General features: G+C 37.9%; 2 protein-coding genes across 2 annotated transcripts in view; one reads left to right on the forward strand and one right to left on the reverse strand.

Annotated features, from left to right (window-relative positions):
- The window catches only part of LOC139955788 (uncharacterized), a 491,243-nt gene that overhangs the window by 300,476 nt on the left and 162,936 nt on the right, over window positions 1-27,831 (forward strand). The window lies entirely within an intron of this gene.
- LOC139955621 (uncharacterized) lies at window positions 15,701-23,215 on the reverse strand. The gene is made up of 5 exons (XM_071955149.1): window positions 22,950-23,215; window positions 21,187-22,199; window positions 20,323-20,389; window positions 19,010-19,178; window positions 15,701-18,050 (listed from the first exon to the last, which is right to left on the reverse strand). Exons 1-5 carry the CDS (start codon window positions 23,185-23,187, stop codon window positions 17,939-17,941), a joined length of 1,599 nt encoding a protein of 532 aa, XP_071811250.1. The 5' UTR covers window positions 23,188-23,215; the 3' UTR covers window positions 15,701-17,938.

Here is a 27,831-nt window from a genome sequence, read left to right on the forward strand (position 1 = left end):
TCATCAACTTGTTAAAGCTGCTCTGGTTGAGGATGAAAGCAAGTATCAGGAAGTGAAATAGTTCACGCAGGAATGTTGGAGATGTCTTTCACGAATATTTCTATTAATAGAGCATCCTCGTAGCATGACGATTAAGATGGTATGACTTGCTAGAGTGAGAAACTTCATTATGGTTTGTCCTTGGACAAGTATTTGTATATATTGAACCATAATAATGAAGAAGAGTTACATCAATAGATTTTATAATTAGTATTCTTCCCTCAATTAAATGTCAAGAAAGAAATAAGTTATGCATGGATGGAACCAGAGGAAAATGCTGCTGATGTGATACTTGTGCGACCAGTTGAACTGAACAGAACCACACATCTGGATATCCTGGCTTGGAAAAAAATCTCTGGAGATCATGTATGGGTACTATGACCAAAACAAATTCATCAGAGCTATTATATTAATGAACAGAAGCCACAAGTGATCAATTCGCTTCCCAATCCAAACCTGGAATGATTGAAGTTGCAAATTTGTTCCATAATGACCTTTTCTTAACTTTGTATAAAGACTTGTAGGAATATTTGGTATCATTTCTCAATAGTTTAAATAATTTCTTTAAGTAGAGTTTGTTCTTTTATTGTTGCAATTATTTTAAGGTATGCCATTTGCATAAGGTACTGTACAGTAGTTTCATGGAAGATGGATTATTCAAACCATAACATATGAACATTCCCACCTCACTCTCCTGTTCCAAATTTAAGATGCACTGTTTAAAGTAAATCCTTGACTACCCCATATAAAAATCCTCCTGGATCCTGGTCAGTGATTTTGTTATCAATGTCTATGTTGTAGTTTATTATCTTAAACATGCATGTGAATAACAAATCACACATTGACAGAATCCATCACCATTTTCCTAATGTATCTAGGATCCAAGTAGAATGTGTCATTCAAATGAAAACAGGTTTTATTTTCGAGTTGTGGTTTGTGTGGAGCTTTGAGTGTTATCATTGGTTTGTATTGTTGTAAGACTGACAGTTTCTGAGAAAGAAAACCTTGAAATGCAAACTTGTTAACTGAACTTGGTATTTTGCTTGGCTTGCACTGAGCAACAGAACACTTCATGTTTGATGTGTGAGACTCAGCGCTGTATTTTAATGTAACATTTTCTTTTAGAAAGCTTGAACCAGTATATGTTTATGCAAGACTATGAATATTCATTAGTACTGAATGGATGGATGGTGGAAGGGCATGACAGGTAGAAATTATGTTACTTTCTGCATCATTCAGGATGTTCATTCTAGATATCGTTATGGAAGTCGATGCAAATGTCAGAATCGTAGCAAATTAATAAGTTTGACTAATTTTTAGTGTGGAATATATATCCATCAAGAGTCTTCCATTGTTAAAACATATTGATCTTATTAAATATTTTATAATAATATGATGAATCTTAATTACGTTGTGGATTGGATTGTGTCTTTATAGTCAAATAAAGGCTATTCTATGATATATGAAATAGCCATAGATTAACTACACCAATGCAAATTACTACACAGGTGGAAGTATATATTTGTAGACTAGGATATATTGTGTACATCTTTATCAATGTTTATCATGTTTATCACTTCTGAAGCTTTCAGTATTCCTTTTCTTCAAATATATTTTAAACGTATTTAATCAAGAAGAAATCAAATCATGGGACAATCTTTTTAGGTGTTACAGCTATTACAGTAAAGGTAGCCCTTGGAGAAATATTAATAGATAAATATGTAATCAGAACATATTGTTGCTTTATGTTCTTTACAAACAAGACATCACATTTCAAGTAATATCACATTAAGTTACATTTTAAGACTTACCACATTTTTTTTTCTCAAATAAGTGGTGCTTTGGTGACCTCATCCACTCCTCTCATTAACACTCGTTTGTAGCTATTTTCTGTGACGTATGAGATACATTGTTTGATTATTCTGCCATCAGTTGACCTGGAGCAAATAATGATACCTTTAATCAAAATATTTTAGTTTTGAGGAACACTTCTGGAACTAGTTCGATACCGGTTGAGTCATATCAACTAATTTATGAAATACCAAATTTGTTTGTCATTCTTTGTCCAATTATTATTGGCTAGATTTTGGAGCCTTCAATGTTAGGCTAGGTACTGGAGGGATTTCAAGAAGTTTACACTAGTCTAACAATGTTTAACATAAGCTTTTGATCTGTATTTTTAGTTTTGCATATAAAAAAAAAAACACCAAATGAAAGCTTTTGAAGAAGGTTGAATTTCGACATCAAATTATATCACTAAACTGTCAATTGTCACAGATATTATTTTACCGTTGCACTGATCATGTTAATACAAGTGTGGGGACGTTCTGGTATATATGATAATGTGGTTGCACACACAAGACTCTGTTTAGGATGTGAAGGGAGAAATGTCTACGGTCCCCAACTTTTCGAAAACACCATGTCTGATCATTAAATCATGAAGCTGCCATCAGTCCATGACCAGATTCAAAGATCGGTACATGATCACATCCAGCAACGGTACATGATCCTATTCAGTGATTAGTACATGATCAGATTCAGTGATCAGTACATGATCAGATTCAGCGATTGATACTTGATCAGATTCAGTAAACAGTACATGATCATAATGATAGTACATGATCATATTCAGTGATCAGTACATGATCAGATTCAGTAATTGATACTTGATCAGATTCAGTAAACACTGCAGTACATGATCATAATGATAGTACATGGTCATATTCAGTGATCAGTACATAATCAGATTCAGTGATCAGTACATGATCAGATTCAGTTATTGATACTTGATCAGATTCAGTAAACAGTACATGATCATAATGAATGATGGTACATGACCATATTCAGTGATCAGTACAAGATCACATTCAGTGATTGATACTTCATCAGATTCAGTAAACAGTACAGGATCATAATGATGGTACAATCATATTCAGTGATTAGTACATGATAAGATTCAGTACTTGGTACATGATCAGATTCAGCGATTAGTACATGATCACATTCAGTAATCAGTTCATGATCAGATTAAGTGATTGGTACTCGATCAGATTCAGTGATTGATATATGATCAGATTATGTGAGGTAGGTGATCAGATTTTGTGATCAGTACATGATAGAAGCTTTGAAGTTCTCTCAGGCTGAATAGGCAAGACAAGTTATTAAGCCAAATAATCAGTTCTACTGAATATTCCTTTTCGCATCATTAATGAAGATTGCTGCAGACAAACAATATTTGAAAGCCTCTCATTTGTAAAATTGTGAATCTGCTTCATTTCCATAGAAATTGAACTAGGAAGAATACTTACACTGTGCATGCAGTTCTCAGTTTAATGTTACTGTTGCAAACTGGGTACTGAAAGTAGTTTATGCAGGATAACATCCCACGTTATGAAGTGAGAGTGCAAACACGTTTGATACATGTCTACATTTAGTCAATCATCGAAGGATGTAATGTTAGCACGAGTAGTGGCTTGAGTGTGCCGTTTTGCCAAAAAAGTTTAGTCAAAACATTGTTAGTGAATATCATGAGGCCTTAAAATCATAGTTGAGTAAATTCAGGCAATTATTCCATAAAATAGCCTATAAAATTTCTGTCCAGAACATACCTGGCTAGGCTGAGTAGGCTTTGGCCTACCTAAAACTCAGATTACTGGATAGGCCTATAAAATTGGCAAATTTACAGTGTTGGGAATATATTGAAAATGGAGGATGTGTTTGAATATTTGTACAGTTTTAGATATGTTAATAGATTGAAATATTCTAGGCTTTAGTTATGACATAGTGTAATATTGTGACAAGCCCGCTCCTCCGACATGTAATATTATATCGGGACTCGCGATAGAAAGGTACTGGGGTTATCTTGATGCCGTATTTCATGCTTCTTCAGGAGACGTCTCGAACGGAAGATAGAAGAAAACAATGAGTTCACAGAAAAACAATTAGTTGACAAGATCGGATTTGATTAGTGATTCGGTATAATTTCTTCTCTGTCGATTCTCTTACAAACAAAATTACAATGATTTGACTCCGTCAATTACGCAATTCGAAGGAGTGATGAAATGGTGACGAAGTAATGACGAAGTGACGAACTTGCGGCACCCATGCCGCCTTTCATAAAACAATCCACCGAAAATCCCTCTGCGCATAATCAGAAGGCAGCCAATAACCTGCTCATCCTGCATTAGCTTAACGATATAAAAATCATTGGATAAATGACTGATCTGCCCTGATTGGTTGGGACTTTGGAAGTCCACCCCTTTCTATGGAAACTTCCATACCACGTGAGAAGAACCTTCTCGAATGTTCCACAGACACAATGGAATCTATTTTGGGGAAAAGGCCCTGTGACATGATTAAATAAGATAGTTAAAAACTTCTCGTGGGGAAACTGAATCTTTGACCTAGATAAATATATAAGGGGCCTGTACGGTGTCTCGATGGAGTTTTTCTGGAACATCAAAAAGGCAGTATTACTATTTCATAACAATAGGCTAACCTAATTTAGACAAAGGGCAAGGCATAGGCCTATATAGGCTGAGCCTGTTTTCCTAGTACTGAATTGTTAGTGATAAGCAAAGGACATCAAAATCGTCATCCAATGTCACGGTTTTTCTGACATGTGGATATATCGTAAGGGATACAGTTTTAAGTAAACTGAGATGGTGGTAATAGTCATGGGCGTCAATCCAGGGGGGGGGGGGACACGTAACCCCACATTTTGATGGGTGGGGGACACAATATCAAATGTCCTCCCACACACATTTGGAAAAAGAGTAGTGTCTATTTGGTTAGGGCTTACACATCTCAGGATTCATATCATCGAATATCACTCAATGTTGCTGAATGGAGAATTCCACCCAGATCTCGTGAGTTGGTATCCTGAGCTCGCCGACAATCTTAAGCTTAGTCTGCCTTTCTTTCGAGGCCAGTTCCAGTCGTCGTCGGTTGAAGGGTATAGACAAATATTCAAGTCGATGAATTCAGCGGTACGGGCTATTTTTGGTTAAGTGGAAGCTCTCTTGCGGTTGCTCCTCGTCTCCTCCGCCAGATCGATGGAAGCCGAGAGATCTTTTAGTGCTTTGAGGCGTTTGAAGACATGGCTAAGGAACACCATGACTCAACAGAGGCTGAACCATGTGATGGTGGGCCATATTCACCGCGAACGTCTAGCCCAGTTGAAGCCTGAGGAGTTAGCAGAGAAGTTCGTTGGTTCCTTGGATTACAGACGCCGCATCTTCGGGCGATTCCAGTAGAAAACTAGTGCGATCCGTCATTATCATAAGAGACAGCCCTTCATAGCTAGAGCCAAAGCCTGTACATAGTTGTTGTTTAGTTGTAGACGGTGTTTCAAAGACGGCGCCCGTTCCCTAATATTGGGGAAATGAAATAGGGAGCATATTCCGTGACAGCGCATCCCATGTTACCTTGTTGTTGAGTGATACCGGAGTTTACTCCACAATGAGAACACTGGGTACACACAGGACGTCGCTAGAAGGGGGGGGGGGGTTGGGTGTGGGGATGTCTCACCCCAAACTTGGTAAAACTGACGATAGTTGGAAAATCGGAGTGCATCAGTCGGAATTTCCGACTGTCGCACTCTAGTTTATCTAGGCCTATCTATTTATTCCTGTGATTGTGCATAACCTAAAAATTGAATAATTTCGAACAAAATTGATCTTTAATGTGTCATATTTACCACGTTTTCCTTGCCACTTTGAGAATTGTATCTCACGATTCTTATACTCCACCGTACATAACTTCATATGATTTTGGATACTCAAGAAAAAAATGCCTAATAGAACTAACGTCATAGGCGTAGGATCCCAATTTGATTTTGGGGGTTGAAACGACTTGCCGGAAAAAATACCAACATTTCGCGCGTTCCACATGTTAATGTGCATATCATATAGACATGCGTCGGTTTTTACATCGCATGCAAATAACATACAATCATTTTCCGCCTTATTACCCTTCCATATTGGTTATCATTATTGGGGAAGTCGTTACAACATAAATGGTAATATTTATATAATTTTAAACACTGAAAAACACATTGCAAATTATCTTTCTTTTCAGTAGGTGCCCAAAAAGTGATAAGCATATTGCCCGAATTTTCACAAAAATACTTGGTTGGGGTGGGGGGCTAATAAGTTTGTGAAATGAGTGCCAGTGCGTACAAATGTATCGAAAAAAATGTTCGGAACAAAAGTGCAGTCGCGAAAGATTGGGTATCTGACGGCACTGACCGTATCGTTGACAAGTAGCGCGAGGGTGGGGGGGGGGGGGGTACAAAGCAGCAGTCGGAATTTTCTGGCTTCAAAACCCATCCAGTTGGATTTTTCAGAATCATCAGGCCTTAGCTACGTCCCTGGGTACACGGTGGTTACATAGTACGCTCCGACCAGAATTCACCCGATTACCAGATGCAGATCCACTTAGCAACCGAGGTAACTTGCGTGAGGACTCCAACGAACAACCACTAATTTATGTTGATGCCTTCATCACTTTAGCCACCACTCACATGGGACCTATTCTAAGTCTGACGATACATGCGCTTCTGTGAGGTCCTGAAAACATAATTAAAGTGGTTTGTCTTGCCATCCTTGTTTCAAATTTCATACAAATGCATTCTCGTAGACCTAACAAAACATTTAAACTGACAAAAGTGTGTCACGGGTGGCATTAAAATTCATTAGTGGTTTAACATGCTGGCGTATGAAGACTTTTGGCCAAATTTGCGCAAAGCTCACTATACGAACTCGGATCTGGGCTGTGCCTAATTAGTTAGTTATTTAAATTATTAAGAATGGCGTATGAGGAAATGCACCATTTGGGGTATGACTGCCCGGACGGCAAGTCGAGAAACTCACATGCAGTCGCGGCGGATATCTTCCTTCGCCTATATGTCCGGGGACATTTTGGGACATCGTTCCTATAGGCCAGGGGTGGGCAACCTACGGCCCGCGGGCCACATGCGGCCCGCCGGTGACTTTTTTGCCGCCCGTGAGATGTCAAAAGGAAAAGAAAAAATCAATCTATTTTACCTCATCACAAAAAAAAAACGACTATAGCTGCTTAGAATTTATCTGCACTAATGATGCTGTGAGGTAGGTCTGTTATCACCATTAATTATCAACTGGACTGTATTGACATTATGTTTTTGTGAATACAGATTAGTGCACACACCTATTGCTTGAAAGTACTCGGAAGCAAAGGTTTGAAATCAACAGCAGGTCGTTGGTTAGGTGCGGCCCTGTCAATCTTTCACTCATAAAATCTGGCCCATTCATTCCAAAAGGTTGCCGACCCTGCTATAGGCCTATGTCTGAGGCCCTGCGGTCATTCCTTTACCGACTTGGTGCAATATAATGTGCCCATTTCGAAGTAAATTTATTCACAGATTTTTAGTTGTCATAGGTTCAAACAAATGAGGGGTATTCTATCCTGAAACATAGGGCAATATGGGGCTGGGGTTCCAGTTCGCCGCATCATTTGTCAAATTGCACCGGGTTCTAATGTTCATGTCAATTGGAATCACTAATAAAAGAAATAATCCACCAAAAATTAAGGTCGCATGAACTTTATTGCAGATTTCCTGAGTGACGAATTTGTAGTTTTCTCCCGAAATCACGTAACTAGATGGCTGCTATCCAGCCTGGCAAGTGCCATCTCCAGCGATCTGGCAGGTATTGAAATCTGAAATTTTCTTGGTACGCTGCGCGCCAACCGATGGTGGCGCTCCGCTTAGATAGTACTTACGGCTGGAATACTCGAATCGATTACGTTCCCCCCACGTTTCAAATCGGATTGACGCCCCTGCTAATAGTTGTCATTATGCTTTAGTCATATTGCATCCGAAGGGACAGCCGTTAGCCAGTCTAGCTAGAGGCCTAGGTTAGCTATATCAAGGGTCCAGTGAATAGCAATACACCGGCTGTGCAGAAGACACTAGTTAAATAATTAAATTCCTATGTAATTGCTTCTACTATCGTTTCCTAAGAATTACCTGTGAAACTGCAGTCCACTGCTACAATTTAGACAATTTTTGCACCCAAAAGCGGCACCTGATATCACCATTTCAAGTGATGTGTGTCACCTTTATCACCTTAGTTTTTGAATTACGCGACGGTACTTTCTTGTTTCTATACGTGAAATCTACTCTCGTACAAGCAAAGCGCCACCAGCTGGAAGAGTGGCTACAGTATAAGTCGCATGACGTCATAATTCGTACTTCAATTCCGATGTTGATTTCTCATTATTTATGATCTCCTTAGAGCTCTCTTATACTCTAGATCTCCTCAGAGCCTACTCTCAATGTATTGTAAGTAAAATAAAATAAAACTGTTAGAAAACTGCTTATCCACTAGAGAGCCTTTGTAAGAGAATGTGTAAAAGTAAGTTTGCCTGACGTTTCGATCATAGCATAGCATAGACCATAGAATCGCTTCTCGAGGGTGGTTTTGTTTTCGCCAACATACTGGATTCCGCAAACACTACAAGAGATCAGGTAGATGCCATTAGTGGTCGTGCAAGTGATGTGACCCTTAGTCTTGTGTGTGAGAGTTGCATACAGTGGCTGGTGATGGAATTGGACTCAACAATGTGGTGGCTGCAGACCATGCATCTTGAAGTACGAACACATTTGAAAGTACCATGATGAAGGGTTGTAGGGTTAGAAGTTAGAGGTGGAACAGCAGCATGCACAAGAAGGTGATGGTGGGTTTTCCAGGGACGGCTCGTTGGAGTCTATCTGAAGGGAGAAGAATGTTGTGGCTGTTAGTGGTGATTTGTTGAAGAGGAGGGTGATTAGGGTGGAAAGTGAAAACCAGAGGGAGCTTGTAGTCGCAATCTCTTCCCTTTTTGTCCTTCATTGCCAATGTGGATGATCTGGATAGGGAGCGGTCTCTCTGAATTGCTTCAGGAATCCATATTTCACAATACTGAGAGAGGAGACCCTAAATGCTCTCATATTCCCCATGAATTAGGGGAACCCAAGGAATGGTCAAAACGGTATTTCATATAATATAGATATTAGATATGACTATCAAATGAGAGGAAAAAAACACAAGGAATATTAATCTACCTGTTACTATGTTGAAAAGCTGAAAATTTACCGACAATATTAATCTACACCCACTGTTGGCTCGGTTGGGCAACGTGGGTGGGTGGGGTTGGGAGGAGTTAAAACTAAACACTGAAGTTTATGAAAGTAAGGCATTATGGCTTTCAAATGAAAGGATATTACATTAGGAATACATTTTCATAAGGACAAATGTGATACTCCCAAACTTTGTCACATATGCTCCCTTTAAGGATGGGGGTGGGAGAGGTGGTGGAAAACTGAGCTAGTTTGCATATTTGTAGCCTAAATTTGAAAATAAATGGGGTTAGGGAAGCCTGTGTCATTAGAGCCCTCCTTTAGGAGAGCCTCCAATGATAAGCATAGGTATATTCAGACAAAATGATACCCCAAGTCAGAAAAGATGTTCAAGGCAATGCCAATAAGACAATGTAGGTGGAAAATATGTGACTCTGTTTCTCTATGAAATGCAAGTTAATGAAACAAACAATGGGTTTGTATCACTTTAAGTACATCACATTTGAGTTCAGTTTACCTCTTATTTATTTTGCAATGTAGCTTTATCCCTCTTTATATTTCATTTTCTCCCATCTATGCTACCACATCAATTTCTTCATCTACAACTATGTCCATCAAATCAAGTTCATCTATATCGGTAATATCACTTCCTTCATCTGAATTGTCTTCTTTCCACATATCTCCACTTCCGTCTTTTGAGTCATCAACAATCCTACTGCAGGAGTTTACAGAGAACAGTACATGGTACATTAGCTGACTTACAGTACTTTGGCATTTAGCCTTGCACTTGCTTTTTGCACAAACACAAAAGGAAATACTTTGAGCTTGGACTGGGAAGGCTGGTTGTGTAGATATTATAGGTTCCACGATAACATTTTCATTGATTTTCCAGCCAATGGTTTGAGCTGCAGGTAGTTCAGGCTGTGGTAGATGTTCATTTTGCATGACCAATGAGGACAAAAGCGCTCTCTTCAAATGGTGCATAAAACTATCCTCAGTGGGCAACAGACCCTGAATTTTGGTAGTTAATGTGAATTGGTGAATTCGGTAGCTCCTTAAAGAAGCAAACTTGCCACCTCCACCTGCTTGAATAAGAAGTTGACGAGCTTCTTGAACCAGTGTGTCTGTGATTTCACCACAACCTTGTTCTCCGTAACTTGCCTTTTGTTGCATTCTATGACCTTCCTAGCCTTCAAAAACTTCCTTTTCCCAACATTTCGTATGTAACTGACATCATCCATTCCTGAAAGCGCATGGAGCCGGAATTGGCTGCAGCTTAAAATCGGCTTCCCTTAGTGTTCATGCAGCAATTGTATGCGCTGGAATGTACTCTTCGGATTTGCGTCGAATATAAAGTTTTACACCTGGCTTTTGTGAAGCATAATATACACACATAACAATGATGTCAGTATCTTGTGCATAAACTACCACCCTGTTTACTCCATCTTTTTTAATATGCATCAATGGCATGGAGAATAACACGTGTGTCTGCCTCTTTTACACTAACGTGAATCCTAAATGTTGTCTAATGTTTCACTTAGTTTCTGTAAATTATTTTTTATCAAAAACAAAATTTTGCAGCATGATTTTTTATCTCCAGATACCCCTCATATCACATTTGAGCAGTAACGTTTTTTGCGCACTTTATATAGGCCTATGCTTTCTTTGAGATTTGTTTGTATAGTAGTACGGTAAAGTGGGTATAAACCTGTTTTACCCGTCAAATTCTCTCAGATCAGGGATTCTCCCCACCCCAATCTCTACCAAGCACCACTGCCCCTGGTATCCCGCGTAGCAAGCCGGGGTTGTGGGGAGTTAATTATTCAAATTTCTCACATGGGGAGGGGGACACCCCTGCCCTCAGACCTCTCCCCAGGACGGCGATCACAAGATGATATATTTGACCCCCCCTTTCATAGAATCAAGGATCCGCCCTTGCCCGCAGATCAAGTAAATCTCAGGGAATCTATATTTAGAAAAAAAAACATGTGAAGGACCCCACCCCCGTACGAATTTAAGAAGCGGAGGTTGCCCTGGGAGAGTTAATCCCCAGCCATGGCGTAGCCAGGATTTTTGGTTGGGATGGCCAAATCATGATTTTGTTACTATCTAAGCAGAGCGCCACCTTCAGTTTGCGCGGAACGTAGACACTGTAGAAAAGGGTACCTCTAGATCGCCGGAAATGGCACTTGCCAGGTCATGCAAGTTGCATCTAAAAAAATTGTTTATTTTGGGCGAATAATTGTGTTATCTTTTAATTGGGAGTGGCTTTGGCCACTCCATGGCTACGTCTGTGACCCCAGTCAAAAATATGGAGGGGCTGCCCGAACTATTCAAGCGGAAAAATACTTTTGTTCTCTCATAAGTGATAATCACCAGATACATTACATTGCATCTAGACTAAGGTCATTACTTATTTAAAACATTCTCAACTGTTTTATTTGCCTCAATTGAAAAATATAAGACTAACCCCCAAAATAAGAAAAGTTTTGAACATAAATTAACTTCAAAAGTTGCAAAATATAGCCTAATCCCTAGCACCAGATTGTATATAAGGACCCTTAATTATTCAAAATATTCTCAAATAGGGAGGGGCACCCCCTCCCCTCAGACAACTCTCGAGGACGGCGATCAGAAGATGATATATTAGGCCCCCCTTTCATAGAATCATGTACATCTTAGAGCATCTATATTTTAAAAAATATGAGAGGGCACATACCCCCACCCCCCCCCCTCCGTACGATATTACGCTCGGCTTCGCCTCGTCATTCAGACCCCCCCCCTCCCTTCCTTTCTCAAAATCCTGGTTCCGTGCTTTCTCACTACATACGTACTGAAGGTTATTGCATTTACAGGTGCGTATCCAGGGGGGCGTTGGGGGCGCGCGCCCCCCGGGTAAGAAAAAGAGAAGAGAAAAAAAAAGAGAAGAAAAAAGGAAAAAAGAGGGGAAAAAAAGAGGAGGAGGAGAGGAAGGAAGGGAAAAGAAAAAGAAGAAAGAGAGAAAAAGGAGAAAAAGAGGGAGTAAAAGCAAAACGCGCAGACACCGGGAAGAGAAAGAAGAACAGTGACATCATTACAGCGCTGAAGGGTAGCCAGTGACGGATCAATGATTTCGTAAAAGTGTGACTCACCCTACCCCTTACACCGACAACTCCATTTTTTGACGTTTCCATTTTCCTCTCTCACTAATGATCTATATATATACTATATATGGTCTATCATAACGCGTGTGTAGAATTGTGCTATGAAACCAACTGTGGCTGGTCTCGAACTCGACCGTGTCGTCGGGGAACATGACGCATTTTGGGATGGGGGCGACCGCCCGCCCCCCCCCCCCATTCAGCACTTTTTTAAATGATATCGCTAAGTAATTTCAAAATAGAAAGTGCTTAGAGGCAACTTACAAGCCTGGGAGGTGTCATTTCCAGCGATCTGGGAGACATTTTTGGCCAAATTTGCTTGTACGCTTCGCGCCAACCTATGGTGGCGCTACGCTTAGATAATTTGCCTACAGGCTTCGCCCCTCCCTTGGCAAATTCCTCGCTACGCGCCTGTTCGAATTTGTAACGCAAACAGCAGATATCACATCATATCAGTGAGCATGAAAATGGCGTTCCAGGATGAAAAGCCTCAAAACTGTCCGACTTGCCTGAAAAAATAACCAAAACTTTTCGCGCGCAAAGCGCGCGTTCAACGTGTTCATGTCAATATCATATAAGCAAGCATCGGTTATTACATCGCATGCCATCATGTACCGTACGGTCCGTTAAAATTGCGCAGTATACCGCGGGATGCTAATGTAAACAACGACATGTCTCATGTAGATGTATAAAAAGCATGGAGGTCCAATTATGTCAAAACTCTCTTTTACATTAGTAATGGCGAATTAGGGCCTGCAACCCCGCCGCGCAGTGGCGGAGCGTCCATATGGTCAGGGGGGCGGATGCCCCCCTGACGGACTCAAATGGACTGCTGGCGCCTTTTTCAGCTCTTTACCACTTTTTACTTATTCTAGATTATTGACTTTTTTATTGCGCTCTCATCTACTTATTGACATTTGTCACATTTTGTTGGTGTAATTTGGCGATGACACCTTATTCTTCGTTTATCTGCAAATTAGCCAGGCCCGGAAAGGGTCATTTCCGGCGATCTAGGGAGTATCTTTACTCAAAAATTTTCTGTACGCTACGCGCCAACCAGTGGTGGCGCTCCGCTTAGATAGTGTAGAAAGCGCCCCTTCAGACCATTCTCGCCACTCCTGACCAATACCCCTAGCTTCGCCACTGCCGCCGCGCCTCCTACGCCTATGTGTGTAGTGTTCGGTTTCGGAAATATCTGCTATTTTTTCATTTCCTTCAACCAAGTTTTATAATAGCCGTTATAACAGGTTTTAATATTTGTACATCAATAAATTAACTGTGTCTGAATTTTCGAAAATTTCTGACCAACATTGTACATCACACTTCCCTCAACTCGTGCAATTTTGACCGGTCTGTTAGGGGTTGAAGGAAGTTTTTTCTATATTGGTTGTCCATAGATGAAATTTTGTACAACATTATGGGTATGTTTTGAAGTGAGTTTATTCACGAGAAATGTGAATTTTCAAATTCTGAACAAATATGGGGCTTAAAACCTTGAAAAGTGGGGCTGACGGGTATTGTGGGCCGCGACGTAGAATCACCTACAAAAGCAAAGACCCACAGGAGATGCGATCAGGACGAACATGATGTGTGCCGGGTTGACAATCTTCAAAAAGGTTATGGATGGAAAAAAAACTATTAGGAAATACTTGGTTCTCAGGCAAAAAGTGTACATCTGGTTGGTCATTTCAAGCCCGAGAAGTGCCGTTTCCGGTGATCTGGGGGGTTTCAAAACAAGAAATTTTCTTGTACGCTGCGCGCCAACCGATGGTGGCGCTCCGCTTAGATAGTAATTCGCGCCCCCCGGGTTGAAAATCCTGGATACGCGCCTGATTTATGCTAGCCAGTAACGGGTAGGCCTTTGTTAAACTAGCCTAACAAAGCACAACTGCTACACATACTAATATAAGGATAATTATTTAGAAAGTTGTTAAATATCATTGATGAAATCAAATTTTGTCATGCACATTGTATATGTAATTATTTTGCAAATTACACTTATTGATATACCACTTTTTTCTGCATTTCATTAAGCTAGTTTGATTAACAACGTCATCAGATCGGATGACTAGTGAAGTTTACCTGGCTGTGGTACACTAGGTGGTCATCAGCAATTACAGGACAGTTTTGCCAGATGCAAATCTGTACTAGATGCAAATTTAGTACAAAGTTGGTTTTCTTAAAAAAAATACTGCGATAAATGTTTACAATGTGTCACGAGTATGCTTGACGCAAGTCTAACGACTATCGTGCAGCTGGATAAATTTACTGATGAATATTCATTTGTTGTCTGTTTTGCTCACGAAGTTCAAATTAGTAACATACGACATTCTACACTGTTAAAAAAATTTCTGTAAATTAACAGAAAACGATTGGAAAAAAAGTTTCCAATCGTTTCCTGTTATTTTTACAGACAATCTGTAAAAAGGATTTAACTGGAAAATAATGTTTTCTTTTTACATAGTTTTCCAGTTAAAATTTTTACAAGAATAATCTGTTAAATAGAATAACATAAAAATTCTGTTTTATTTAGCATTTTTCTCATGTATATTTAACTGAATTCTTCTGATAAAATTACAATTTATTCCTGTTTGTTTACAGACAATTTTATTGTGTTTTACTACAAAATTCTGTCTTTTTACAAGTTTTCGATGTTAATTTACCAAATCGTCTGATAAAATTACAATTTTTGTCTGTTTTTTTACAGACGGTTTTACTTCTAAATTCTGTCTTTTTACAAGTTTTCGATGTTAATTTACCAAATCGTCTGATAAAATTACAATTTTTGTCTGTTTTTTTACAGACGGTTTTACTTCTAAATTCTGTCTTTTTACAAGTTTTCGATGTTAATTTACCAAATCGTCTGATAAAATTACAATTTTTGTCTGTTTTTTTACAGACGGTTTTACTTCTAAATTCTGTCTTCTTACAAGTTTTCGATGTTAATTTACCAAATCGTCTGATAAAATTACAATTTTTGTCTGTTTTTTTACAGACGGTTTTACTTCTAAATTCTGTTTTCTTACAAGTTTTCGATGTTAATTTACCAAATCGTCTGATAAAATTACAATTTTTGTCTGTTTTATTACAGGCGGTTTTACTCCTAAATTCTGTCTTTTTTACAGGATTTTGATGTTAATCGTTCAGTCAATTTGCTTAAATCTTCTGATAAAATTCAAATTTATGTTTTTTTTACAGACGCTTTTAACGTGTTTGTCTACCAAATCTGTCCTTTAACAATTTTTTTATGTGAATTATTAATGTTTTATCAATTCCATAAAAAAGAAACATAAGTGTGAAAATTTGATATTGACAATTAAAATAAATTGATGGGTTTTATCTGTCTTAGTTTACGGCAAGGTTTCTACAAAAAGAAAGTACATACTTAAGGAATACGCCAAAAATATACGGTAGAAGTACGTTGAAATGCTCATGTTTATTTTCACCCTTTATTTACACAACTTCTTCATTCATCTTGGAGTGAGGTCTTCCCCAAAAACATGCACATACAAAGGTGCTTTTAACCTATCACTTTTCACCACTTTACTAAAACTAAAAGCTTCTTAAGTAGATACTAGAAACACAAAAACTCAATTATAAAACAACAAGTAGAGAACTTAAACTTCAACACTGAAACAATAATTCTACTTTTCAAGATTTGAGAAAAGACTGGTGACTGATATCACAAACTTCAGGCCAAGGCAATTACAAACCAGTTACAAAAGTCTGTATAGGAACAATAAGAGATACAGGTTTTGCAACTGTTCTCAAGAGGTGGTAAGATCACCTTACACCAAAAGCAACACATTGAAAGCTACTTCATTTGTTGCTATCTTTGGTTAGGGCCAATTAAGTTGCCCAAAAAAACCACAAACTATGTGACCCTTAATTTTACAAACTGACTGCAATTATAAACTTTCTAAATGGCATATACTGCAAAAAGCTCTTCACTGAATATTAAGCTAAAGTAAGATTTTTCATACAATAATATCCTTGTAATGTATTTATAATCATATACTATATTATGTCAGCCTCCTCACAGTATTAAAAATTCTCCATAGAGTTGGTCAAGGCATGTGGCTTATGACAAACTATTCAAGAACAACTATATGATCATCTTCTGTAAATCAGTTTCAAACATTATTTTTCAACCCATGAAGTGGAAGACCCCAGTTTGGGACGACAAACACCCTGAAACTATCCCAAAGTGGTCATTTCAAATGGAATACAATCATTAGCCAAAACCTTATTACATGGTAGGCTTAAGGGTTAATTGACGTTATAAGCTTCAAACTTTCTAATTATTATTACACAACTTTCAAACATTTTCATATAAAGCTGAGCCATGATATCATGAACATGCAATCATTTCTGCAATGCAAATGTCAAAATGGAAACTAAAAACACAGAACTTAGTAAATCAACAAGGAAGTAACTTAAAGTCCAAAACTGAAACAGTAAACCTCTTTTTCAATGTTGAAAAAATTGGTGCATGCCAATATAAACTTCAGGCCCTGTCAATTCCAAACCAGATGTCTATGAATACCAAGACTAAAATATAAATTCCAGCCAGAAATGGATATTCTCACAAGTACATTAATAATTATTTGATGGAGTATTTCACTGGGGAAGGGGATGTAGAAAGGAAAACTTGGTCTTAATGCATAGGCAGTGCAGTTCCTATAGACCCTACACTACACACAGTAATAGACAAGCATACGTTAGTATAGTTTTGTGGCACTACACACTGTAATCACACTTTTTTTTAAATGAAGTAGTTTAAATAATATCACATAGTATAAACTCACCACTGAAAACGAAAAATGGCAAACATTTCACCATTTAAGGAATGGTTCAATGTGCATGAGCACTGGTATTAAAATGAACCCATTGTCCTTGTAAACATTTATACTTATTAGAAAGTTTCCTTTCGTGGCTACTGCCTTAATGCATGTTATGATCAGGAAATCCACTGGATGAAATTTTTCTTCAATTGAATAGCACTCTAGGAAGAGGATAGAAGGGGGCACAAATTTGCAGTCAATTCTTTGGGCAATTTGAAATGTAAGGTCATAGAAGGTGTCACATTTACTATCAAAAGTGAACTTTTAGCAGGCAGGTGTAACAATATAGTGTTAGTAATAGAACTTCATATTAATCAATACTTTATATGTCTGAATAACATGCCAACATGAATGAATAGAATTCCATAAACAAACTCTACAGTCTCATCTCCTGCTTGCTTCAAGTCCACCTTAGGTAGAAAATGTGATGCAAAGCCCATGAAAATGCATAGATTTCAGTTCTCTTTAATTATCTAAAACAAAATTTCATCTGAAACCATTCTGCTTTAGAGGCACAGAATATGGAGATTGGTGTGCAGATTATTTCATGTCTGTGTACTCAGTACTGATTGTAGTACATAAAAACATCATCCACCTGAACGTTCCTTACATATAAGCTGAATGTCTATATACATGAAGGAAACACTAAGAGTGGCTAAAGGCGACATTGAGGTTCCAGCCAGAAGTAACCATCTTAACTTGATTTTAAATGAGTTGAATAAAAACAAAAAAACAAACGTTTCTAAATGGTTCCTGTAGTAACTAAACTCGAAATAAGTCCACTGATCACCATACTACACTGTTTGATTTTTTTATTACTTTGTTGACTCATCCTTGATATGTCCCAAAAGAGACAACACTTTGGGATTTATGGCTGAGGATTTCCTACTTTTTCCTGATGTGGGTGGGTTGATTCCAACAAAGCACCTGCCAAAAAAAAAAAATGAGTTGATTTTTGTTACTTTTGGTGGGAATTAATATTTTCATCATTGACCTTGACACTTGACCAGTAGAAAACCATGTCTTTAAAACATGATACTTCTAAAAATTTGTTGCACATTAATTATTCACTTCACTGTTTCAGGTATAAATTAAATGGCTTCTCACACTGCTTTCATATTAGTTTGTATTTATAATTATGAAAGTCATAATGATTGTGGTCAAAACATTTTTAAGCATATTTCCTTATTCACAATTCTTTTATAACTTTTTTTTTGAGAACAGTTGTTGTTTATAACAGTCAATTCCACAAGAAGACTGTCCATGAAATCAATTTGGAATGTACAGTTTGAAGGATTAAAGCCTGGGTCCCATCCATACAATTCTACAAGCAGTAAATTTTAAACAAAGTCCGACGATGAAACACAAGAATCAACTTCAAAATCGACAAAATGCAGGTGGATTGTAGTTGAAAGGAAATAGGACACTGATCTTCTTGGAGCAACGATCAGGATCGACTTTTTCAACTGTGCATTTTGTTGCAAGTTTAATCCCAATGTTGATGGGACTAGGGCTCTACAAATAATGTCACTGCATAAATATTCTACGATCTTCAAATTAATGATGCTGTTACTATTTAACACTAAACACCTACTGCAGCAGTTCATCTAAACTGAGGTAAATAATTGTTAAGTTAGACTATGACCAAATTTCAAGTAACAGTACCTTCAATGGTATTCTAAGTTGGGATCATGATCTTCTCTCTAGACAGACAAATTATGACTTACTTGTGTAACTACTCAACTGAATTTTACACTGGTTCAAGTCTTTCCCAAGTGTTGGTAGAAAACACACTATACAAGTAAAACACTACCATGAGTTACAACTCCAATCCCAGCTATAACCACTACTGTACAAATATTCATTCATATTCCATTAACACTTACCTCTGGATGAACTCCAATGTCACACAGCTGTCTGCAGGATACTGAATGTTTAAAACATAGTATGTGGCAAAGAGGTAGGCAAGGGCACTCTGAAAATCAGCAATAAGATGATTGACAACTACCTTGTCAACTGCGATCATATACTTCCGCCCGGCCAACAGTTTGGTTCCTGTGATATCAATATTCAAACAAAGATAAAAATGTCAATCCGAGTTTCACTTTGTCATTATTTTCCGAAATTGAAATTTTTTAGTGCTGTTACGGCCCGACTAAGAATATGTTTCCATTCTTTTACTGAAGGATTATCATGTAACATTCTCAAGAGTAGTAACTTTTTTAGGGACCTTAAAAAAGGTATGTCCATTAAACACTTAACCTAGAAACTGCAATGACAAGATCAAAAGTGAATTGCAAGCAGAACCCACTGATTTTTCACTGAATGATGCAAAGCCTAAATCAGTGGACAACCCGTCCCCCACATTGGAAGAAAAAAATTCTCTGCCCTGCCTCTGTAAGAATAGGTATCACACCAAACAAGAGCATTGGTCATCTATTGCCTTGCATCTTTGATTCTATGCAAATCTTATGCATAACTTGAAGGCCAAATGCAATTACCCCATTCTGACTACAAACCCTCTATACTAATTCATAAATATGTACACGTCATTCTTTTAATCTCAAAACAATGTTTCTGTTACATTTTTACCTTTACTACTGGACATGAACGTTCTGAACCAACCTGAATGAGAGATTTGAAGGATTTAGCTGATGCTTCCAAGTAAGAGTTGGATGATTGCTTATGCCATTACACCAAACTGAGTCTAAATTACTGCCGCCAGACTGATCCCTAAATTTTGACAATGGTTTGTGGCATATTTAGAGCCACTTCCCATCATAGCCAGAAGATGTAACTTCAATAAATGAATCTTCTCTTTCATCTAAATATCACATTATACTAAATCTTGGCAAACTGCTTCTCAGTATCTAACAAGTATCTACCACACTGAAAGCTAGTACATTTGTTCCCATGTCACATTTAGAACACTTTTGATAAGTATATACCTCTATTGCACAATTTGGAAAGGAAGACTTTGCATTTGAATTAAGAAACAGGAATTCCTACTTTAGTCTGAGCCTAGCAAGGGATCAATGGTAGGAAAAGACAGGCTTGGTAAAACAATCAGTAGTATTCAAAAAAAAATGTTGAGCAGGATCCAAGGGATACTTTAAATCTGATGTGCTTAAATATTGTTGATGAAAATAACAAAGCTCTGTAAACAGAAACACCCGAAATGTACATTCAAGAAGCTTACCCGAAACAACAATACAGGGTGATGGAGAGTTCAAGCCAGAAACAGCCTCCTGATCACTGCTTGTCTCCTGGGAAAGTAAAATATGTGCAACTTGTATTTTAAAACCTGAAACTTATACAAAGTTGTCTGGTGGCAGAAATTGGATAACAATTTGATCTGGGCCCCATTCTACAAAGAGTAACCCACAATTTTAGATTTGATTCATAGTCTGTGTTTAACTTTAAATCACACTCAAGACAAAGAAAAACTCTGTATGGAACAGGGCCCTAGTTAGGATATTATATAGCAGTTATATATATATATATATATATATATATAGCAGTTAATTGTCAACTTAGTGTAGGTCAAAGTTCACTTCAGTAGCCATCATGATGGCAGTCTACATGACTACTCATTACTAAATAATGTTTAATTATTGGCCATATACAGCACACATTTTGACCAAGTCTGTATAAACACACTTAAAAGAACACATGTGGCATTACACCTCGAGTACACACATTGCTTTTGGCATGATCTAAGAACATATTCTGCACCTGTGGCATAGTCAGGTTGTTGTCATGGGGCTGATTTGCAACTCTATGTAAGGTGTCCTGAAAGGCTGATCAACATAACACTACAGAGACTATAACAATGTGACACTGAAATTTTACTTAAAATCCACACTTTGCCATCCCTTGCTTAAAATTAGGCTTTCAACTAATCTATGGTTAGTTCAACTTTACCAGGGTGAAATTGCACTTTTTACTGTAGTCTTCAACCTTATCTTGCTATAATATTTGCCAAGTAATTTACCAGCATGACAACCTTTGCAAATAAATGAAATAGAAAAAAAATATCAGTTCACTTTATAGAAATACTCACCTTTGATAGGTACAACAGGGTATCTACTTTCTCCCCAAAGTAGCAAGTAAGTAGCCAGATTAATCCAGGCATCTCAGGAGTAAGATCGTTTGTTTCTGCTCTGGCAACTTCTATGGCATCAAAAACATCTTTTAAAGCTGGCTTTTTTGTAGCAACTTTCCTCAAATATTGCATAACAGACTGACCTTTGGTATCTAAAGATTTAGAAAGAGTAGGCATCAGTTCAATACCAACCAATTCATGAAAGTGGCTCATCATACCAATGCTTTCCAGGAGAAATGGGTATTCTTCTATTATCCCTATGAGGGTTATGCTGTTTGTATTGATCATTGTGCGGATAGTGAAATACAACAGTTTCATGTTCATCTGAATGATTTCTTCATCCCACTTATCTTCATTTTCATACATTTCCTTTAGTTCAAGGGTTCTCCTTTTTTGAGATGTTTCGTCTTCCCTCTCTGGCAACCCTTTTGGTTGCCAGTTCTGACAACCATAAGAGTCTCGTTTTTTTGCTCGCTTAGGCTTCTGTTCTGAAGACTCATCATCTGATGTGCTGGTCAATGAAGACGTTCCTGGCAGATATGTTTCAGTCCGTCTCAGGTTGTTGATTCTGTTTTCCATTTGCTTAAGTACAGATTCAAAGCCATCTCCAATAACTTCACCGCCTATGTCATCTCTAAAGCTTGCTGGGTAAGAATCAACAATTGTTTTTGAAATAATGGCAAGATTCTTACGGCCCGGATTGCGATTTTTCTTCATGATGTCATCACATATTATTCGTATCATTTCCTTTCTGTCTCTTGGTGATGGCCTTGTACATTTCTTTAATGAATCACTTAAGTTCTTAGGCATTTTGTTCCACTGGACTGTAAAAGTTTCCACCCAGTGCTTCTTTAGTGAGGTAGGAGTTCCTGGACTTGAGCTGGATGACTCTGAAGAAGCAACTGATCCGACTAGTTGAAAATCTTCCATTCCCAACTCCAGTTGGTGATTTAGTTCACTTGGGGTAGTATCTGGCAAAAAAAGGAAAAATTGAACATCAGGGCCTTGTTTCACAAAGAGTTATGCTCAGTCAAGTTTGATATGTAGAACATAAGTTAGCAATAAATCAAACTAAGACTGAGCGTAACTCTTCATGAAATGGGGCGAGGACTACCTCTAAAACTAACAGAAATGTTTTCAATGAATAAAAACATTAAATTTCCAAGAAATATGTAAGAACTAGTGTAGCCTCTTGTTGCCACATGTGTACATATCCAGTCTTACAATGATATGAAAGCATTAGCTACAAGCCAACAAACTTGCATTTCCTCATTTCTCTAAACAACTGCAATTGAAATTGATACAGAATACAAGTAGTGTACAGTATGCCATTGGCACAACGAAAACACTGTCTATCTGAAAACAAGGATGAGAATGTGTGGACATAAAAGCACTGGAATGTTTATTAATTACAAATTTAGAGTCTTGTACATATTTACACTGCAAAGTTTCTGTTAAGCAACTGTCCATGAATGATTACCTCAACTATAAAGCAGATAAACTTGCAAGATTACATGTAGGCTGTTCAAGCATGATCTAGTCACAAACTCTTCATTTCAGAACTGTAATGACTTTTGGTACTGATTTTTTTGTCCTTTTGGTAAACATGATAGTTTCCAGGTCACATATTGCCTCCTCACTCTGCAAGTACTGTGCTGTGCACACTAAATTGGCCTACTAAAAGAAATGTACAAAATACTGGGGTCTGGACGATACAGTACCTTCAACCCTTGTAGACCAAGCTTTCAAAAGCTTTCTCCGCTGAATTGGTTTCAAATTGTGGAGATCCTCTTCTGTAACATACTTTAAATCTGCAACACTTTCAACTCCTGCTCTTATGAGCAGTTCTAGCATCTCCTTAATCTTGTAGGTGGGCAGTAGTGGAAAGACATCACTCACAGCACTCTCAATTGGACCAAGAAGAACAGTATCATCTGAAGATGTATCTGACAGTTCCATTTTGAATCAACACAAACCACTCTGCCAACAGCAAGAAACATATAGCTGACTGATTTTGTTAATGTGAACGTCTGTCACTATTGAGTTGACACCTCAAACTGACAAATACTACTATACTATTTTTACACAATGGCTCAAGCAATAAATAATGACCACTGCATTGACCATTCCTTTACTATAGCTCAGATTACTTTGTTTTCCTGCACTATCAAGAATGTAGATCTTTGTTCAAGGAAAGATAACTACTCAGTACATTATAAAGCCTGAATAAATATGTATTAAATAGCAAATGCAGTCCCAAAATTTGAATTTGTGGACTATGATAGGCCAAGTGGGGAGTGAGTGTTCACTCACATGAAAACAGAACTAAATGAATAAATTATTGAATTGAGGCTAGGTGCAACATTTCTGTTGTGAATCATCCAAATGCTCTAAAATTTCTCAGAGAAGCACCAGCATTGATATTTGATAGGTTTATTTGATGTTTGAAGCATTGTTGGGGAAACTGCATATATGCCTTACATGCAATAAACATACACAACTTAGAACGATATATGCTGAATGTACGGTATTGGACCCTGTGTAAACATGTGACATATTGAACACATGAGGCAAGGTAAATGCATGCACATACATCCATAACATGGCCAAGTACCATCATCATTATTGAGAAAGTCATGAGTGGAAACAATTATGCTTCAGTGGAAGCAGGAGTCTTCCTTGAACTGGATAAGCTGACAATGGATAATAGTCACAAAGTTCCGAAACCTTCAGACAGTCTATATCATTTGATGGTTGCAGCAAGTACACACCTAGTTCCTCAAGAAGGGTAGCATTATGCAGTTTAACAACAAGAAATGCATCATTGTTACATAAAAGAGTCAACAGAATACAGCCAAATTGCAAGACTGAATCTGTACATTTGCATGCCAAAAACAAACCTGCACTGTACTGAGTACCATAGACCTTTAATTTGTTACTCACTGTGGCTGAATCAACCTGTAACTCTTTTGACTGCAGGGAAGCCCTAATTTCAGGACTAAAAATCTCAGGATTTAGTTGCTCACCTTTTTCAATGAAATTTTTTTCAGGAAACATACTCCCTGCACTATTATATGCCTGCAGCTGCTGATGTCTTTCTGACAGCGTATGTGTTACATTAACAAAGTTATGGCAATTCCTAGCACACCGTTTGAAGTAAGAGTGTTTGCTTTCAAACCTCAGTGTCCACACTCTGATTAAAGGGCCAAACTTAACTGTCAACTCTGGATAATGACAAAGAAAGTGATGTTTTGGTCTAAGCTTCACATCAGGAAAGATTTGTTTTCTTTCCTCATGGTACTCTTCTATTAACACCTTCAGATAAACAATTTCATCCCATGATATTTGAGGAGCACAAACAAGCTGAACAATCTCTCTTAAACGCAGAAATTGTTTCCAAACATTGTCAGATTTATCCCAAATTTGCTGGCCCACCAAAATTGGGAGAAGTTTAAGCAAACACCAGTTCTCAACTGCATTTCCACCAAGTCTGCTTTTATTTGAATTTATCTGAGCAGGCTTGTTATTGATGTCACTACCAGTGAACTTAAACAGTTCTAACTTTCTGTTTAAGTCTTGGTACGTAAACCAATGTCTCTGATTAACCCAGTAATCGATATAGAGTTTCAAATCATAATCCACTACCCCTTCAAAAAGGTCATGGCCCAAGCAAGGTGGCAGGCCAGGATTACAGACATGGAAGTAATTTAAATTATTGAAGAGGGAGTTAAATTTAATACCCTCAAAGCTATCTTCACCAGACTGTTGGAGATGTTCTACACATCTGTCATATTCGGTGGGACTTCTGCACTTTCCCAGAGCATATGGCTCACCTGACTGAAATTCAGCTGAACTCAGTAAGCAATACCTACAATAATGTTTAGATGAAAAGCTTTCAACAAATCCGCCAATAGTGTGTGAGCCTAAATTATCTCCTAGTATGCATGCCAATGAACCTTTCCGAATTTGCCCACCTTTGACCTGTACACCAGTTTCTTCTAGTAATTTCAAGTCTCTTAATAGCCTTTTAAATACTTTTTCTTGTCCATACTTCTTGAAATCAACCTCTCTACAAAGAAGTGCAAGTTGCAATGACTCTACCTGGGACCTATACTGAGGAGGAATGTTTCCCAGAGTGAAATACACAGCCAATATTTTATGTTTCTTTTTGGCAGATCCAAGTGGATTCACTACTTCAAAGGCATCTTGGAATAAAATAACCGACAATGCATTTTCCTCACTTCCAAAAAGTGTATTTTCTTTGAAAATTTTCCCATCTGTTATATCTGTAAACACTGGTAGCTGCATGTTGTTGGCTCTCCTGTCTGATTTTATTGGAATCAAGTCATTATCAATGAGAACTTTAATTGTCTGCAAGATGGGAACATAATGACAGTAATGCATTTTTCCTGAAATATCCCTCCCAAGGGGAACAGCTTCTGGGGAAACAAAATTCAGTGACTTAAAGTACTCTTTTCTACTATGTTTTGAGCGCAGTTCTCCCTTCTTACTGTCCAAAGCAACATCCCACTCATTTCCCAAGTTAAGGTCATCTAATAATGAATGAATACGGTCATTACAAATGTTTTCGGCCCTTAATTTTGCTGTAAGCCTAACTTTAAGAGATTCTAGGCAAATGTCATGTATGTTTCTTAGTTCCTCTACAATAATTTGTACGGTTGATTCTGGGACTAATTGTTTCCCTTGCAGCTTAAGTAGAAATAATGCAAAACTTTTCAAAAATTCCCCTTTTGACTGATCAGAATTACTCTCAACTTCTATGACATTGTCATGTTCAGTTTCCCCAAATTCCATATCCAAACTTTCTTCTGCAGTAGTGGGCTTATTAGCATTGCCAGTTTCTACATCATAATTATTTGCTGTTTCTGAAATTACAGCATCAAATCTGAAACTTTTGTGAGCATTTTTCACACGTTTTGCACACCAATTTCTGTGGCAACGAGACAAATGAACACAAAATGTTGCCTTTTTGTGGTACCTTCTCTTGCATGAAACATACGGGCATTCAACTGTCTGACCATTATTCATGTGACTTTTGAGATGACTTAAAAATGCATGCAAATCAGAGCATTCTTTCTTACAGTATGCAATAACACACTTCAGTGGTACATTAACAGAATGAAATCTGTTTGACTGCTCTACATGTCTCTGGTTACGATGCTTCCTTGTTATATGAAAACAGCACCGAAATTGAGAATTGGCTTGATTTCTATGGCGCCGTCCATGAGCCACATACTCACTCACTGAACGTGTTGTTACCTTGCAAATGTTGCAAAGTCCAACAAACATTTTTAGTCTCACGACGTACAGAACTATGAGAATACGAGTAGGAAAACCCTGCCAATTTGGAAAAGTTTGAATAACCTACTTATAAACCCACACCAATTTCATTTGCACTAACTTCGGTTGTTAAAGCTACAGTGAATTTACACAATTTTTATATGTTTGAAGTTGAACATGTACTGAGTACAGCTACAGTACAAGATATAGGAAAGCTCTTGCCTACTTGCTTCTTTTTGTACACATGATTTTGTCTAGATGCATAATCAATGCAAATGGTTGTGTCAAAATGATGACAGACTGTGGTACTGGTAGTGTGGACAGGCTCAGTCCAACTCATACTGGTTCTCACACAGTAAAACTACTGTAGCATTACTGTTAGGCCCTAAGCTTTGTTGGGTATCATAGGTTTTCAAAGCTAATGAGTAATAAACTTAATCAACAATTCGGTTAAAAGCAGCCTATTAATATTAATAGTCTAGGCTACAGCCGCACAGGCAATAGCAAAAACCTAAGTATCTAAATTGTATATGGGCCAAGCCTATAGGCCTAGGCTATTATTTTATTTCATCAATATCGCTCCGGACTAAGACCACCGTTAGCCACTGATGCCTAACGTTATGCTAGGCCCTTCGCTATTAGGCCTAGCCTATAACTATAAAGCTCAGTTATCGCATCCGTTATACAAAAACATTTAACAGATTTTCCGAAACGGCAAGAAAAAGCCTTCTAAGAATTTGTTATTGATGAATAGTCAATGTTTCTACCAACTTATTTGCTAACAAAACTTGAATGAACTTCCACTACACCCACCTCAGTCGAATATTGCAGAATTCTCCTGCGTCATCAGTGAAAAGGCAGCTAGTGTTGTGTACTGCATGCTGGACGCAAGCAGTAGTAGTGTGTACGTACGTACGTGGTCGAAGTTCGGTGCGCTGTTGTATTGTACGTATAACTGAAAAAGTTTCTTGTGCACTGATACGTCAGGCCGTGGACTGTTATTTTGGCGGGAAACGTTAATATGCATATGTTACACTCGTGAACCCAGATGGAAACCGTGACCTTAGGTCACCGAGCCATTGCGAAACCTCTGGACTGCATTAGGTGTGCCATACGCGCTGTACGTTGTTTTTCACTCCAATGCAACCTTTAACAACATCTGTCTCACCCACATGCTCGCTGTATCACGAAATCGATCGGCATTTACTCAAATTTAAATTATTTGAAATAAAAATGCCCAAATTAAATAGAATGTTTTTCGTCTTTTTAGTGCGCATTCAATGCCAATTGAAAACAGTTAAT

This window comes from Apostichopus japonicus, chromosome 2 (genome assembly GCF_037975245.1).
Source record: "Apostichopus japonicus isolate 1M-3 chromosome 2, ASM3797524v1, whole genome shotgun sequence".
Lineage (NCBI taxonomy): Eukaryota > Metazoa > Echinodermata > Holothuroidea > Aspidochirotida > Stichopodidae > Apostichopus > Apostichopus japonicus.

What these genes read in the sequence shown, in the direction of transcription:
- LOC139955621 (XM_071955149.1), bottom strand. Translation starts at nt 23,187, where the DNA reads ATGGAACTGTCAGATACATCTTCAGATGATACTGTTCTTCTTGGTCCA. An exon ending in TTGGTCTACAAGGGTTGAAG is followed by an intron (nt 22,200 to 22,949) that starts GTACTGTATCGT and finishes TTTTTTTGCCAG; the next exon opens with ATACTACCCCAAGTGAACTA. An exon ending in ACCCTGTATTGTTGTTTCGG is followed by an intron (nt 19,179 to 20,322) that starts GTAAGCTTCTTG and finishes TTGATATCACAG; the next exon opens with GAACCAAACTGTTGGCCGGG.